This window comes from Chrysoperla carnea, chromosome 1 (assembly GCF_905475395.1).
Source record: "Chrysoperla carnea chromosome 1, inChrCarn1.1, whole genome shotgun sequence".
Lineage (NCBI taxonomy): Eukaryota > Metazoa > Arthropoda > Insecta > Neuroptera > Chrysopidae > Chrysoperla > Chrysoperla carnea.
Window position 1 is genome coordinate 106,466,012 of NC_058337.1, and position 12,191 is coordinate 106,478,202.

Here is a 12,191-nt window from a genome sequence, read left to right on the forward strand (position 1 = left end):
TTTTATTCTTCGTTTTTAAAAAACGCACTCGGGTTTTTTTATTTTTATAATTATTTTTTCATTTTACACTTTTTAATTAGGATTTTCAAATGATACTGGACTTATAGTATTTATTATTCCTCGTTAAATTAAACAACCTTTCTTTGACAGTCTGGTAATAACATATATATTTTTGTAATCCCCTTTTAATTTCTTTTATTTTGATACCCCTACTGAATAGGATTGGCTAATTTTTAAATTTTTTTCTAAAACCTACCCAAGGGAGCTCGAGTTTTTAAGACGAATATAAGGATACCTTAACAGTGGAAATCCTTCGAGCCGTTTGGAATATACGAGGTAATAAAGAAATTTACATGCAAATAATACGCGTGAAAAGCATAATCACTCCTTGCCAGTCGGATAACAAGATACTCGCGAAAACAATCGGGTACAAAGATCTATTGCATCTTTTATTTACAAAACTTCAAGAGGGGGAGAAAAAGAAAAATCATAACATATACGCAATTTATAAAAAATTTATTTTGATTTAAGTTTTTTCACAGTTGTTGAGGTAGTTTCATTCGTTGAAGTTTTACGTTTTAAATACGCTGGTCTTTCAGTCATAAATACTTTATACACTTGATGCTCTAAATATTGTGATAAAATTCCGTGTGCTGTTTTCTTTGCAGTTGTATCAGGTGGTAAACGTTTTCTCTCTAACAAACTTACTAATGCATCAAATTTTTTATGCAACCATTCCACTACTTTTTCTTCGCTGTATTTAAATTTATCATCCTAAAAATTAATTAAAATCAACACTATCGACGCTTCAGAAACTTTTTACACTCAAAATCATTTAAAAAAAACTTTTTATAGTAATATTTTATTAAATATTAAGAGTTCGTTCAAACCAAAGTGGCACCGAGCAAGAGAGGTATTCTTTAATGTTTTGTGAACACGTCCATCCAACATAGGGATTATGAACACACCCATTTTCAAGCAAAAAAATTAAATACAAACCGTATGATCAACAGCAAATTGCAAATATTTTAGACCAACACAATTTTTTATTTCAATTAAATCTGGATATTCTTTATTAGTTAAAATTTCATTTAGAGTCATATAATTAAGCGGCCTATCCCTCAAATATGGTAAAACTGAAATTAAAAAGATTATTTAATGATAAACCTTCGTTATAAAAATTCTGTGCAGATAGAACAATGCATGGATTTCAAGTTACCTATAAAAATAGGATCAATTGGACTAGAAAATACAAATTTTCCAGTACTTTTTACGTTTTCATCGATAAAATATGAGGAGTTTGTTTGATAGAATATTAACTCATGTAACATGTTATCAATAAAATAAAATTTTGCCGCCTCTCTCTTTTTAGGATGATTTAATGTTAGTAGTTTACCATCTGAAGAAGTTTCTTGGCCATAATTAATTGGCAAGCCTTAAAATAAAATTTTCTGTATTATTAAATGTAAAAATTAGAAATAATTATTAGGTTTCTACTTACCTTTAATAAAAAATGTTGTCAATTCTGTTTCCATTTTAGTCGGCATGATTAACTATCGACAAAATAACGAAAAACTGCAAAAAATTTTAAAAACTTGATTTTAAAGTTTCATCTAACCAAATTTTATGGTCAAAATCGTTTCATTTATTATAATTAAATTTTTGTTTTTTTACTCCATTCCAAAATTTTTTGGTGGTGTTTCATTAGTGTTTCTTATAAAGTTATAAACCGCTCGCACCACAAAAACAAGAACTAAAATACAGCACTTCAGGGACGTACTTACATTGGGCCCCCTAAAAAATTAAATGACAGTTATTGCAAACTTAACCGGTCTAATTTGGCTCTCTAAACTAATTATACGCTGATATCTCACTCAATAAAACGTACAAAAAAAAGGTATTTAATACTACCAGATAACGTAAGTTTATTCCAAAAAGTATAAAATCTTGTCCGTTTGGCTATTGTACAAAATTGACTTTATATCGCTTGGAATCCTATAAGATCGTTATATCAGAGCGCTTTCAGGTGATACATGAATCTGTAAACCACTCATCCAAGATCCAGCCGTCAAATGAAATATTAGTTATTATTAAATATTTGCAGGGCTAAATTTATACCTGATTACCCTCCTTGTAATTCTCGTGTTAATTATGAACTGTCAAATTTTGAATTATTTTGAAAATTCTTAAAAACCATTTGAAAACTTTATAGTTAATTTTACCATGATAGTTTTTAAATAAATATTTTAGTTGCAAAATTAATCGATGAGCGAATACGACGAATTATTTGATGCCGATTTTGATAATAATATGTAGGTTAAGATAATAATATATAACTTTTAATATTACACTCAAGTTACATATCCTTTGTTTTGATTTTAGAAACTTTGAATTATGCAATGAAAATGACGAAGAAAAATTTGATGGACTTGATAAACATGCGGCACAAACATGGATTTACCCCACCAACTTGCCATTACGCCAATATCAATTCGATATTGTACAAACCGCATTATTTCATAATACCATGGTAAACTTGACGATCATTTATTTGAATCACAGTATCGTAGATAAACCTCATTCAACTTATTTTGCTTTACTTGTAGGTCAGTCTTCCAACAGGTCTTGGAAAAACCATGATAGCTGCCGTCGTTATGTATAATATGTATCGCTGGTATCCAACGGGACGTATAATTTTTATGGCACCAACAAGACCTTTAGTAGCCCAACAAGCTGATGCATGCCGTAAAATAACATGTATTCCAAAAGAACATACAATACAATTAACTGGTGATACTCAAAATACGACTCGTGGACCTTTATGGGAAAAAATTCGTGTATTTTTTATCACACCACAAATCCTACAAAAAGATTTGCAATCAAAAATATGTCCAGCACATTTAATACGTTGTATAGTTATCGATGAAGCTCATCGAGCTCGAGGAAACTACGCGTATTGTGAAGTTTTACGATTATTAGGAGATCATGCATCGAAAATACGTATATTAGCGTTAAGTGCCACACCTGGAGCAACACCAACTCAGGTAGCTGAAGTATGTCGTGCGCTAAAGATCTCACGACTTGAAGTACGTACCGAATCCAGTGAAGATGTTAAACCGTACGTGTTTAATAAAATAACAGAAACAGTTGTTGTACCTTTAGGAGAACCTCTGGCATCTATACGTGATAAATATATTGAGGTAAATTTTGAGGAAAATATTTCTGAAACTTTATTTATTTTGAAAATTATCACTTTTGTTGTAGATTTTGGATCAGTACACACGAAGACTTATGAAAAGTGGGGTATTAACTGGGTCAGCTGGGAATGTTCACAAAGGGCGAATTTTTATGATTCAAAAAGAATATAAAGAAAATTGTCAACGAATGGGAAAGTAAGACTTTTAAAAAATATTTTCCAGAGGCTTTTCTTTTCTAAATCTTAAAATTTTTAACTATGCATGAGATGGAAATAATCTTAGAAAATTTTCTGATATTAACCAATTTATACATATCTTTATATAACTTGTTACCATTGCAACGGTTGTTGAAACAGTATGATTTGCCATTCATTTTGCGATACAACTTTGTCTGTAATAAAATTTAATATTTTTTGTAGGCGTCCTGATAACTATATTTTACAAGATCTCACATTTTGTCTCACACTGTATCATGCCTTTGAAGTTTTGATAAAACATGGTTTACGAGGGTTTGTTACTTTTTATAATGGTTCGTATTCCAATTTAAAATACTTTTGTTAAGAAATATCAAAAATTTTTATTTATTTAGAACATGGAGGCGATAAAGGTTGGGTCCGAAAAGATGAACGCTTAACGAATTTGTTAAATGAAATTCAAACATATTTAGGATCGGCAGAATTAAATGTTTGCCAACTACCGGATGGAACTGTTCCTGAGGTTAGTAAACAAACTGGATGGTAAAATTTATAAATGTATTGACAAATGCAACCGGTTAATACACCGGTTAATAATTAATCCCTACCGATTTAAGCACCACCGAAACTTCGTAAAAACTCGTCTGAAATTTGAGTTATCGATGGAGTATAAGTGGTGGAAACGAGTTGTTTTATGTGCAGTTTCGATACAAGATTCGTATCACCTTTTCTCGAGATTCGGTGGAATATTTTCGGTTTTCTTAAGAAGTATGAACACCATATTTTTAAGAACACCATCCATACTTCGTGAAAAAACAAGCAATATTACAGGCACCGAAACCCCGACAAAAACAAAATAAACTCTGCGTTTCCACAACTGAAACTCCGTGAAAGAAGTATACTCCGAGTCATCAAACTCCTAATGTTATTTAAAAAATAAAAATTTGGTTCAATTTCTTTTAGATCGATCCAAATTTTGTATTTGGTCATCCAAAATTTAATAAACTACGTGATATTTGTCAACAACATTTCACCAAATATCCAGACACACGTGTCATGATTTTTTGTGAATATCGTGATAGTGTACAAGAAGCTTTTGCTGCATTACTCACATGTAGACCGCTTATTAGACCACGAATGTTTCTTGGGCAAAGTGCCATTTCACAAAAACAACAATTATTTGTGATGGAGAAATTTCGTAAAGGTGAATGTAACACATTAATTTGTACATGTGTTGCTGAAGAAGGTTTAGATGTAGCGGCTGTACAACTAATCATCTGCTTTGATATTGCAAATCGGTCACCTATTCGTTTGGCACAGCGTATGGGTCGTACTGGCCGTCACCAAATTGGGCGTGTTGTTATTCTGGTCACAGAGGGAAGAGAACAACAGGTAAGAAATTAAAAATGTCATATTGACACCAGAGGATTTCATGAGCTCTTTTGTAGACCTTGGCCGAAACAATGCAACAAAGCAGTTTATTAGATGAGAAATTAACGAAAAGCATGATCGTCAAAACTAGTTTATTACCTTCCGGACCACCAGTTATTCCAACTAGAATTCAGCCTAATTGCTTACAATTACATATGGAATCAGCGGATGAGAAATCAGGGAAAAAGCAAGTATCACCAAAACAAAGTCGAAGGGTTTCAAAAAAAGCTGATGAGAATGAAGTACTCAATTTTAATCAGAAACTTCCGGATGATAATTTTATACCTAACACAGAGCAAAATTTATGGACATTTTCAAAAGGTAAGAAAAATGTTAACCGGTAATAAATTAGGAATAAAAACTAATTTTTTGTTCTCAGATGATTTAAGTAATTTTAAATTTTCAAAATCAATTAAATTTCATTCGATGTTTGCACCAACAAATTTTTTAAAACAAGTTAAATGTAAAACAATGTTTGGTCATTCGAAAGATACAGAAATTTTAACAGAATTGTATCGAAAAAGTGAGGAATTAAAATTTAATTTACCAGTAAAAAATATTAAATCAACTGTTGCTCCAAAAACTAAAAATCGTGATATTCGAGAAATGTTTGGCAAAAGCGTACAGAGTCAACAAGGTAAATCATAACTCCTGTTGAAAATTAAATTTTTGAAAACTACAAAATAACATTTCAAATACTTCTTTTCTTTTTTTTGTAGATAAAAATGATTTTTTAACACCACCGAAAACTGATCCAAAAGCGGTTCAACAAACCCAAGAAACTGAAAAAAATCCAAATTCATTAGCGAAAAATAATGCCATATACTTAAGTTTACTTTCCGAATTCACAACGAATAAAACAATTGAATTATTATTAGAGAAAACTTGTGGAATTTGTGATGAATTATTCGATTGTAAAAAACTTACAGAATATTTAAAACTAGATGATACTCAAGAAATTCAATCGTTCACTGTACCAGATGAGTCGATTCTCGATTGTTTAACATATGAAAATTTAATGAACTATGACGTCACTCCTCCTTTTATGGAATACTTTAATTTTGAACAATTTAATCGTGAAAAACAATTTGAAAAATTACGTAAAATGCATGATCCAGATTTTTCTCTTTATAATTTTCAAAATCCATTAACTCAAGGTCCAGTAACTCAAGCGGGTGAAAATCTATCAAAAATACATGAAAACTCTTTCAATACATCAAACATGTGTAATATTTCATTTAAATCAGATTTTGATTCATTTATTCAAAATTCGAAAACATCTGCTCAAAATCGAAGTATGGTCAAGGAAATGGACAAAAGCATGCACTTAACTTTTGAGGATGATTTTCAAGTCTCCAGATTAAAAATGAATAAAAGTATGAATCATGTTTCAAAAACATCTGTTCAAAATCAAAGCATGGGAAATGGTGCTGAAAAAAGTATTAACTCAATTTTTGGGGATAGTTTTAACGTCTCCGAATTACAAAAGGATAAAAATATGGATAATTCTTCGAAATTTGATCAAGATTTTAATGTATCCGAATTATATTACGAAAAAAAAGATGAAAAAGCAATTTATGAACTTATGGAAGATTCATTTCAAAATTCAAAAAGTTTGATTGAAAATAAAACATTTGAAGAATATTCGAATACAAAAAGTAAAATTTCGAATGTGAGTGTTTATCAACCAGATGAAATTTCAAAACAAGCTTTAAAATTTTTTGGTTTAAATTCAATTGAAAACTTATTTGATGATGAAGTGAGGTTAGAACAGGATTTACCGCCAAAATTCAACATACCTAAACTACCAAAACAAAAGATTGATAATGAAATGAGGTTAGAACAGAATTTACCGGCAACAAAACAAATGAATGTCAAAAATAAAAGTATGGAAAATGATAAAAAAATTGAAGACTATCCAGTTTCTCCAGTGTTAAACAGTCAAAAAAGATTTTCATCACAAACAATGACTCAATCATCATCATTTTTCCCGAAAAAAACCAATTTTGAATTATGGGATGAAAGTTTATTTATTGATGATTCTGAAATCGAAGATCATTCAGAAAATCAACAATTATCACCTGTTTTAAATACACAACCATCTTTTCGCGGTGAATCACAATCTTTCGTACAAAAATCACCAATTTTGAATTCACAATCACAAACAAAAATTCGTTCGCAAAAAATATCACCGATTTTAAGTTCACAATCGCAAACGAAAACTCGTGCACAAGAAATATCACCGATTTTAAATTCACAACGTCATAGAAATAGTGATTCGCAAATTCCAGTATCAAAATTATCACCGATTTTAAGTTCACAACGATCAAAATCAATAAATACACCGTCAATTTCGAATATTAATTTAGATTATTTAAGTGACGAAGATATATTTGCTGATGAACCGATCGAAGATGATTTATTTTTTACCGCACCGTCTGCTATCGATGACAAATTACCGACTCCAAAACAAATGTCACCGATTAATTCGTTTTGTACAGCAAGCGAAAATAAAAATTCCCAGATTTCCCAGAAAGAAAATACTGTAAAAAGCATGCCGCCTGTTGTGAATAAATTCAATCAATTTCGTAAATGTATAGTAAATGAAAATGAGAACATAAATTCGAGTTCCCAGAAAGAAAATGTTATAAATAATGTGCCATCTGTTTCAAACAAATTGAATCAATTTCGTAATAATTGTGCAACAAGTGAAAGTTCAAACACAAATTCGAGTTCACAGAAAGAAAATATTGTAAATAATGGATCGTCTTTTTCGGATAAATTGAACCATTTTCGTAATAATGGTACAGTTAGTGAAAAAATGAACACAAATTCGAGTTCTCAGAAAGAAAATGTTATGAATAATGGATCTTCTGTTTCAAATAAATTAAATCAATTTCGTAATAATTATGCAGCAAGTGAAAATGTAAATATAAATTCGAATTCCCAGAAAGGAAATATTGTAAATAATGGATCGTCTTTTTCGAATAAATTGAATCAATTTCGTGGTAATAAATTAAATATGTTCCAGTTAAAACGTAATTTAAATGAAGTAAATTCGAATATTGTAAATAATTCTCCAAATATTAATTTCACTAGTAAAGCATCAACTTCATACAAGCCTGAATCGGATTCTGACGATGCATCATTATTAGATTTTGTTACACGACCATCTCGAAAAAAATTGAAATTAGGATTAAATAAAAATAATACCTCGTCGAATACAATTACAATTTCGGACGAATCAATTGAGGATAAATCAGTCGATTCCTCGAAATCAAAGTTGAAAGAAAGTATTGTAATTTCGGATGAATCAATCGAAAATCTTGACGAGGATCATGATAAATCAATCGATTTATCTGTATTTAGTTTTGTTAATCGAAAAAAAGTACTTAGACAAACGAACGATGATAACAAGTCTTTAATGGGCTATGAACAGCATAAAAATAGTGGACAGCAATTTCGAAAAACTAAAAAGAAGGTAAATATTTTTTAGATAGAAAATAAAATTTAACCTTTACTTCTTTACAAAAACTCTTGGTGCTTTAATGTTTCGTTGCGAAATTGAAAATTATTTCCGCTTGTTCGTCGTATCTCGGACTAATTTTTTTTCGGTCGTCTGTCGCAAACTAAAAAACCAAATGTATACTTGATCCTCATTTAATGGAGACTATATCCAATAAAAATATGATGGTGAAGGAAGGAGACTAATCGACCTTATAAATTTTTTTAAAAATTGCACTAATTTGTACAGCTCTTGAGAGAGGCGTCTAGATGGCCATATTTTTTTGCCGATCTATTTTATTGGAACAAATACAATTATTTAGATATTTTCCGGAAGTAACTACTAACCTTCGTAAAATCAATTATCTTCTAAGATTAAAGAAGAAAAAAGAGGTAAAAGTGAAAAACGATTTTTAATAACAAAATGATTTTATCTCAATAAGACGATCCCACTGATGAATTAGTCTCCTAGAGTTGTAATGTCTATACGTCTACTTTGAGTACATCTTATCCGCTAGAATCTAATTAATTGTAAAATTTTGACTAATTTAACGCCGAAGCAGAACGCCTCTAGCATTTCTAATTAAAATTTCCCCCGTATTTCATGATTCTATGGCTCTATTTTTGCTGATTTAGTGGATTCTAGCTAAGTTGAACTGAATGATTCCGTTATAAATACCGTACAAAATTTATTTTTAAAATAATCGATTTTCTTGGTTATACAGAAAAAACGATCTGAATTTATTGATTATGAAGCTGAAGTATCTGATGATGAAGAAAATAGTTCCGACGAAGATGTTGATAGTGACTTTGAATCGAGCTTTGTCGTCGATAACCAGACATTAACACAAACCAATGTTGATATGCAAGCATTGTATTTACAGTCTGTCAAGTAAGTTTTTGAAATCTCTTTTCAGCCATTTTTTGAGCTAAAAATTTGCCATTTAAATACGCTAATTACCGATGATTAAATAATAACTAATTTAAGGAATTTGAAATTGGAAAACTTTGCAAACCAAAATTTATGTCCCAACTTTATTTTCAAAGTAACAAAATAGGCGAGGCAGTAGAACACTAAAAACGCTTCAAGGTCGATTTTTTTTTTCGGACAAGACAGATCGAGACACGGTTTTTTGCATTCGATTTAGGATTCAATTATAAATAAATTTATGACCTATTTTGATTCTATACAATTTATGAACATTTTCTTGACATCGCCAGTATCTATTTTCGTAAGTGCATCTTATGGCAAAAAATTTGTTACATGGTAAATAATTAACGAAATCGGCACTCGGGGGCTTTTGGGATCGCTGATCATGAATATGATGTTCAAAAATTTACTCGATGAACCTGGTGGCCAGGACGACTTATTGTACACTTCATTCCCAGATTCAAATATCTCTAAATTGTTATAAATTCCATCCAAAATAATTTCTCGGGGGGTTTTAAGGTCGATGATCACGAATATGATGTCTAAAATACTCCTTGGTGTACCTGGAGATCAGGATACCCGGGTTTCAGAGTTATCTCCAGAATTTTTCACAAAATTGGTCACGAAATGTATCCAAAATCGATATTCGGGGGTGTCATGGTAGCTGATAACTCAATATTTCAATAGTTTTAAAAATAAACGTAATTTTTTTCAGAAATAATTCACAAAATGGAAAATTTAAAATACCGAATTTACCCTCTGTAAAAATGGATGAAATTTGTTCACAAGCTGATTGGAATCAAGCTGAAAGTAATTATGTTCTTGTAAGTGTTCAAGAGAGTCTTACAAAAATTCTCAAGAATGTTAATAGTTTTTGATTTTTTCAGGATTCATTTGTTGTTGATAATACAATTGTAATGAATGAAGAATTATCATTATTAGAAATAGCTGAAATGGAGTTAGAGAAACGGAAACGTAGAAAACGGAAAAATAATTCAACTACGAGAAAAGCATCACGTATTAGAAAGTTATCAGATGATAGCAGCGACGATGAAGATTTAAAACGTTTGCGACTTGAATGTTTGAATAATCAATCTGTTTTAAGATAGTCGGTTAATCCCCTCTTCTACAGCGAAAGGGAATTACAGGATCAGTTATGACAATTTTACATTTATTTTTCTATCAAAATATCGTTGTTTTTCCATCAAGCTATTGTAAATTCGTTGCCTGTTCACTATCTGTTTATATTACGCAAAAACTTTGAAGATATTGAGCGGCGTTTTCATACCAATTTAGTGATCATTTTATGCGATATTAAAGACAGTGCGGCACAAAAAGTCACTAAAATTTGAAATAAGAGAAATTGTCTAGGTCTGTTACCTCTCAAGCAGCATATGCAACAAGTAAAATAACCATGTAAATTTTATGCACTTATCTACTCGCTTCGTGTCTTTCGTAAGTGGCTTTTTTAATTTAGCTAAAATAGCTCAGTGATCATCTTAAGGTATGTTTACTGACAATATAATCACAGAAGAGTTGGAAAATATTTTCTACTTGCCAGATCATACAGATTCAAAATTGTCTTGCGCAGCTGGTAAACAGTTAAAAAAAATGTACCTTTTAAATGAATATCAGAAAATGTTCTATTATTCGGATAATATTATGTGCTCATATTTAGATACTCGGTATATACTGTAAATGATATAATAAATTATGTTTTTGTACTGTTTTTACCTATAAAACATTCGTAATGAAAATTGTTTTTTACCTAGATTTCTTAATTCATTTTGTAAATACATTTTTTCTTTTAAAATAATTTTTTTTTAGTTTAACAGAGACCATTTTTACAGTGAAGAAAATCAATCGAATCAATATTTACAGCCGTAATCTTTTTTATTTTAAAATTAATCAATAAGTATTTTATTAATGACGTAAAGCGGTATTCAGCCCGGAAAATGATCCGCGACAATGATTCTGATGCACTTCTCACGCTTACGGTTAACTTCGAAAAAATAACGATTTGACAGTTAATTTTTTTAGGACTGACATACTATTAAACAAAAGTTTATGAAGATTAGATTCCCGATTAGCGATTAGATTTTAAAAAAAAAGTTTAAACGTTACATTTTGAAGTAAACGTAAATAAAAATTATCGGAGGTGATAAGAAATATTTTTGGAAGGAATCTCAGCAATTAATGCGAGCTGCGTCAGGATCAGAGTCCTGACTCTTTTTTCGCGCTAAATATCGATCTGATAGAGAATACCTTTATTTTTTTTTTTTAAATAACATTTTTTAATTTGCCATTTAATTGATATTTTTTTAGTTATTTGAACAATATTTTAATGGAATTTAAAGAATAGAATATGTTTAATTTATGAAGTTTTATTACATAAAAAAAATTAAATCTTGAATTTCAAATGTTAATTTACTGTGATAATTAATTAGCCATGTTTTTAATAATGGTAATTTTTTTATATTGTAAATAAAATATATTTTTATATGTTTTTAAAAAATGTTTTTTCCTTCCTCCTCCGTATGATTGTAAAACACTTTATTTAGCGTCAAGTAATCAATTTTTTACGAAAATTGATAACACAAATAAAAGATAACACAAATAAATTTAAAAATAAAAAAAAAAATGCAAAAAACCATGTAAGAATCCCTATCCTTATATATTATAAATGTGAAAGTAAGTACGTTTGTTTGTTTGTTACGCTTTCACGCAAAAACTAGTCAATGGATTTGAATGAAACTTAATATAGCTCATACATCAGAACACATGAGCTATAATTTATAAAGATATATTTAAAACAAGTGAAAACAAACAATTGACTGAGTTAATTGTTGCAATACCATGTATAGACAGTGTTGTTGAAGCAATCGTTGGTTTTTTGACGTCACGTTAATAAAAAAAGATATCCACTTTTAAATA

At 29.9% G+C, this 12,191-nt stretch overlaps 3 protein-coding genes across 3 annotated transcripts; 2 read left to right on the forward strand and 1 right to left on the reverse strand.

Annotated features, from left to right (window-relative positions):
• Nucleotides 1–495: 495 nt before the first annotated feature.
• LOC123305749 (ribonuclease H2 subunit B) lies at nucleotides 496–1,761 on the reverse strand. Its single transcript, XM_044887554.1, has 4 exons — nucleotides 1,502–1,761; nucleotides 1,220–1,435; nucleotides 1,000–1,136; nucleotides 496–774 (listed from the first exon to the last, which is right to left on the reverse strand). Exons 1-4 carry the CDS (start codon nucleotides 1,545–1,547, stop codon nucleotides 517–519), a joined length of 657 nt encoding a protein of 218 aa, XP_044743489.1. The 5' UTR covers nucleotides 1,548–1,761; the 3' UTR covers nucleotides 496–516.
• Nucleotides 1,762–2,235: 474 nt separating this feature from the next.
• LOC123293373 (Fanconi anemia group M protein homolog) lies at nucleotides 2,236–5,166 on the forward strand. Its single transcript, XM_044874170.1, has 8 exons — nucleotides 2,236–2,312; nucleotides 2,383–2,530; nucleotides 2,607–3,200; nucleotides 3,265–3,392; nucleotides 3,617–3,726; nucleotides 3,787–3,914; nucleotides 4,355–4,783; nucleotides 4,840–5,166. The coding sequence occupies exons 1-8, from the start codon at nucleotides 2,266–2,268 to the stop codon at nucleotides 5,164–5,166; spliced, it is 1,911 nt and encodes a 636-aa protein (XP_044730105.1). The 5' UTR covers nucleotides 2,236–2,265.
• A 94-nt stretch (nucleotides 5,167–5,260) lies between these two features.
• Nucleotides 5,261–11,389, forward strand: LOC123293380 (putative uncharacterized protein DDB_G0282133). Its single transcript, XM_044874183.1, has 6 exons — nucleotides 5,261–5,459; nucleotides 5,542–5,820; nucleotides 5,980–8,303; nucleotides 9,052–9,218; nucleotides 9,973–10,081; nucleotides 10,145–11,389. The coding sequence occupies exons 1-6, from the start codon at nucleotides 5,294–5,296 to the stop codon at nucleotides 10,364–10,366; spliced, it is 3,267 nt and encodes a 1,088-aa protein (XP_044730118.1). The 5' UTR covers nucleotides 5,261–5,293; the 3' UTR covers nucleotides 10,367–11,389.
• Nucleotides 11,390–12,191: the final 802 nt, after the last annotated feature.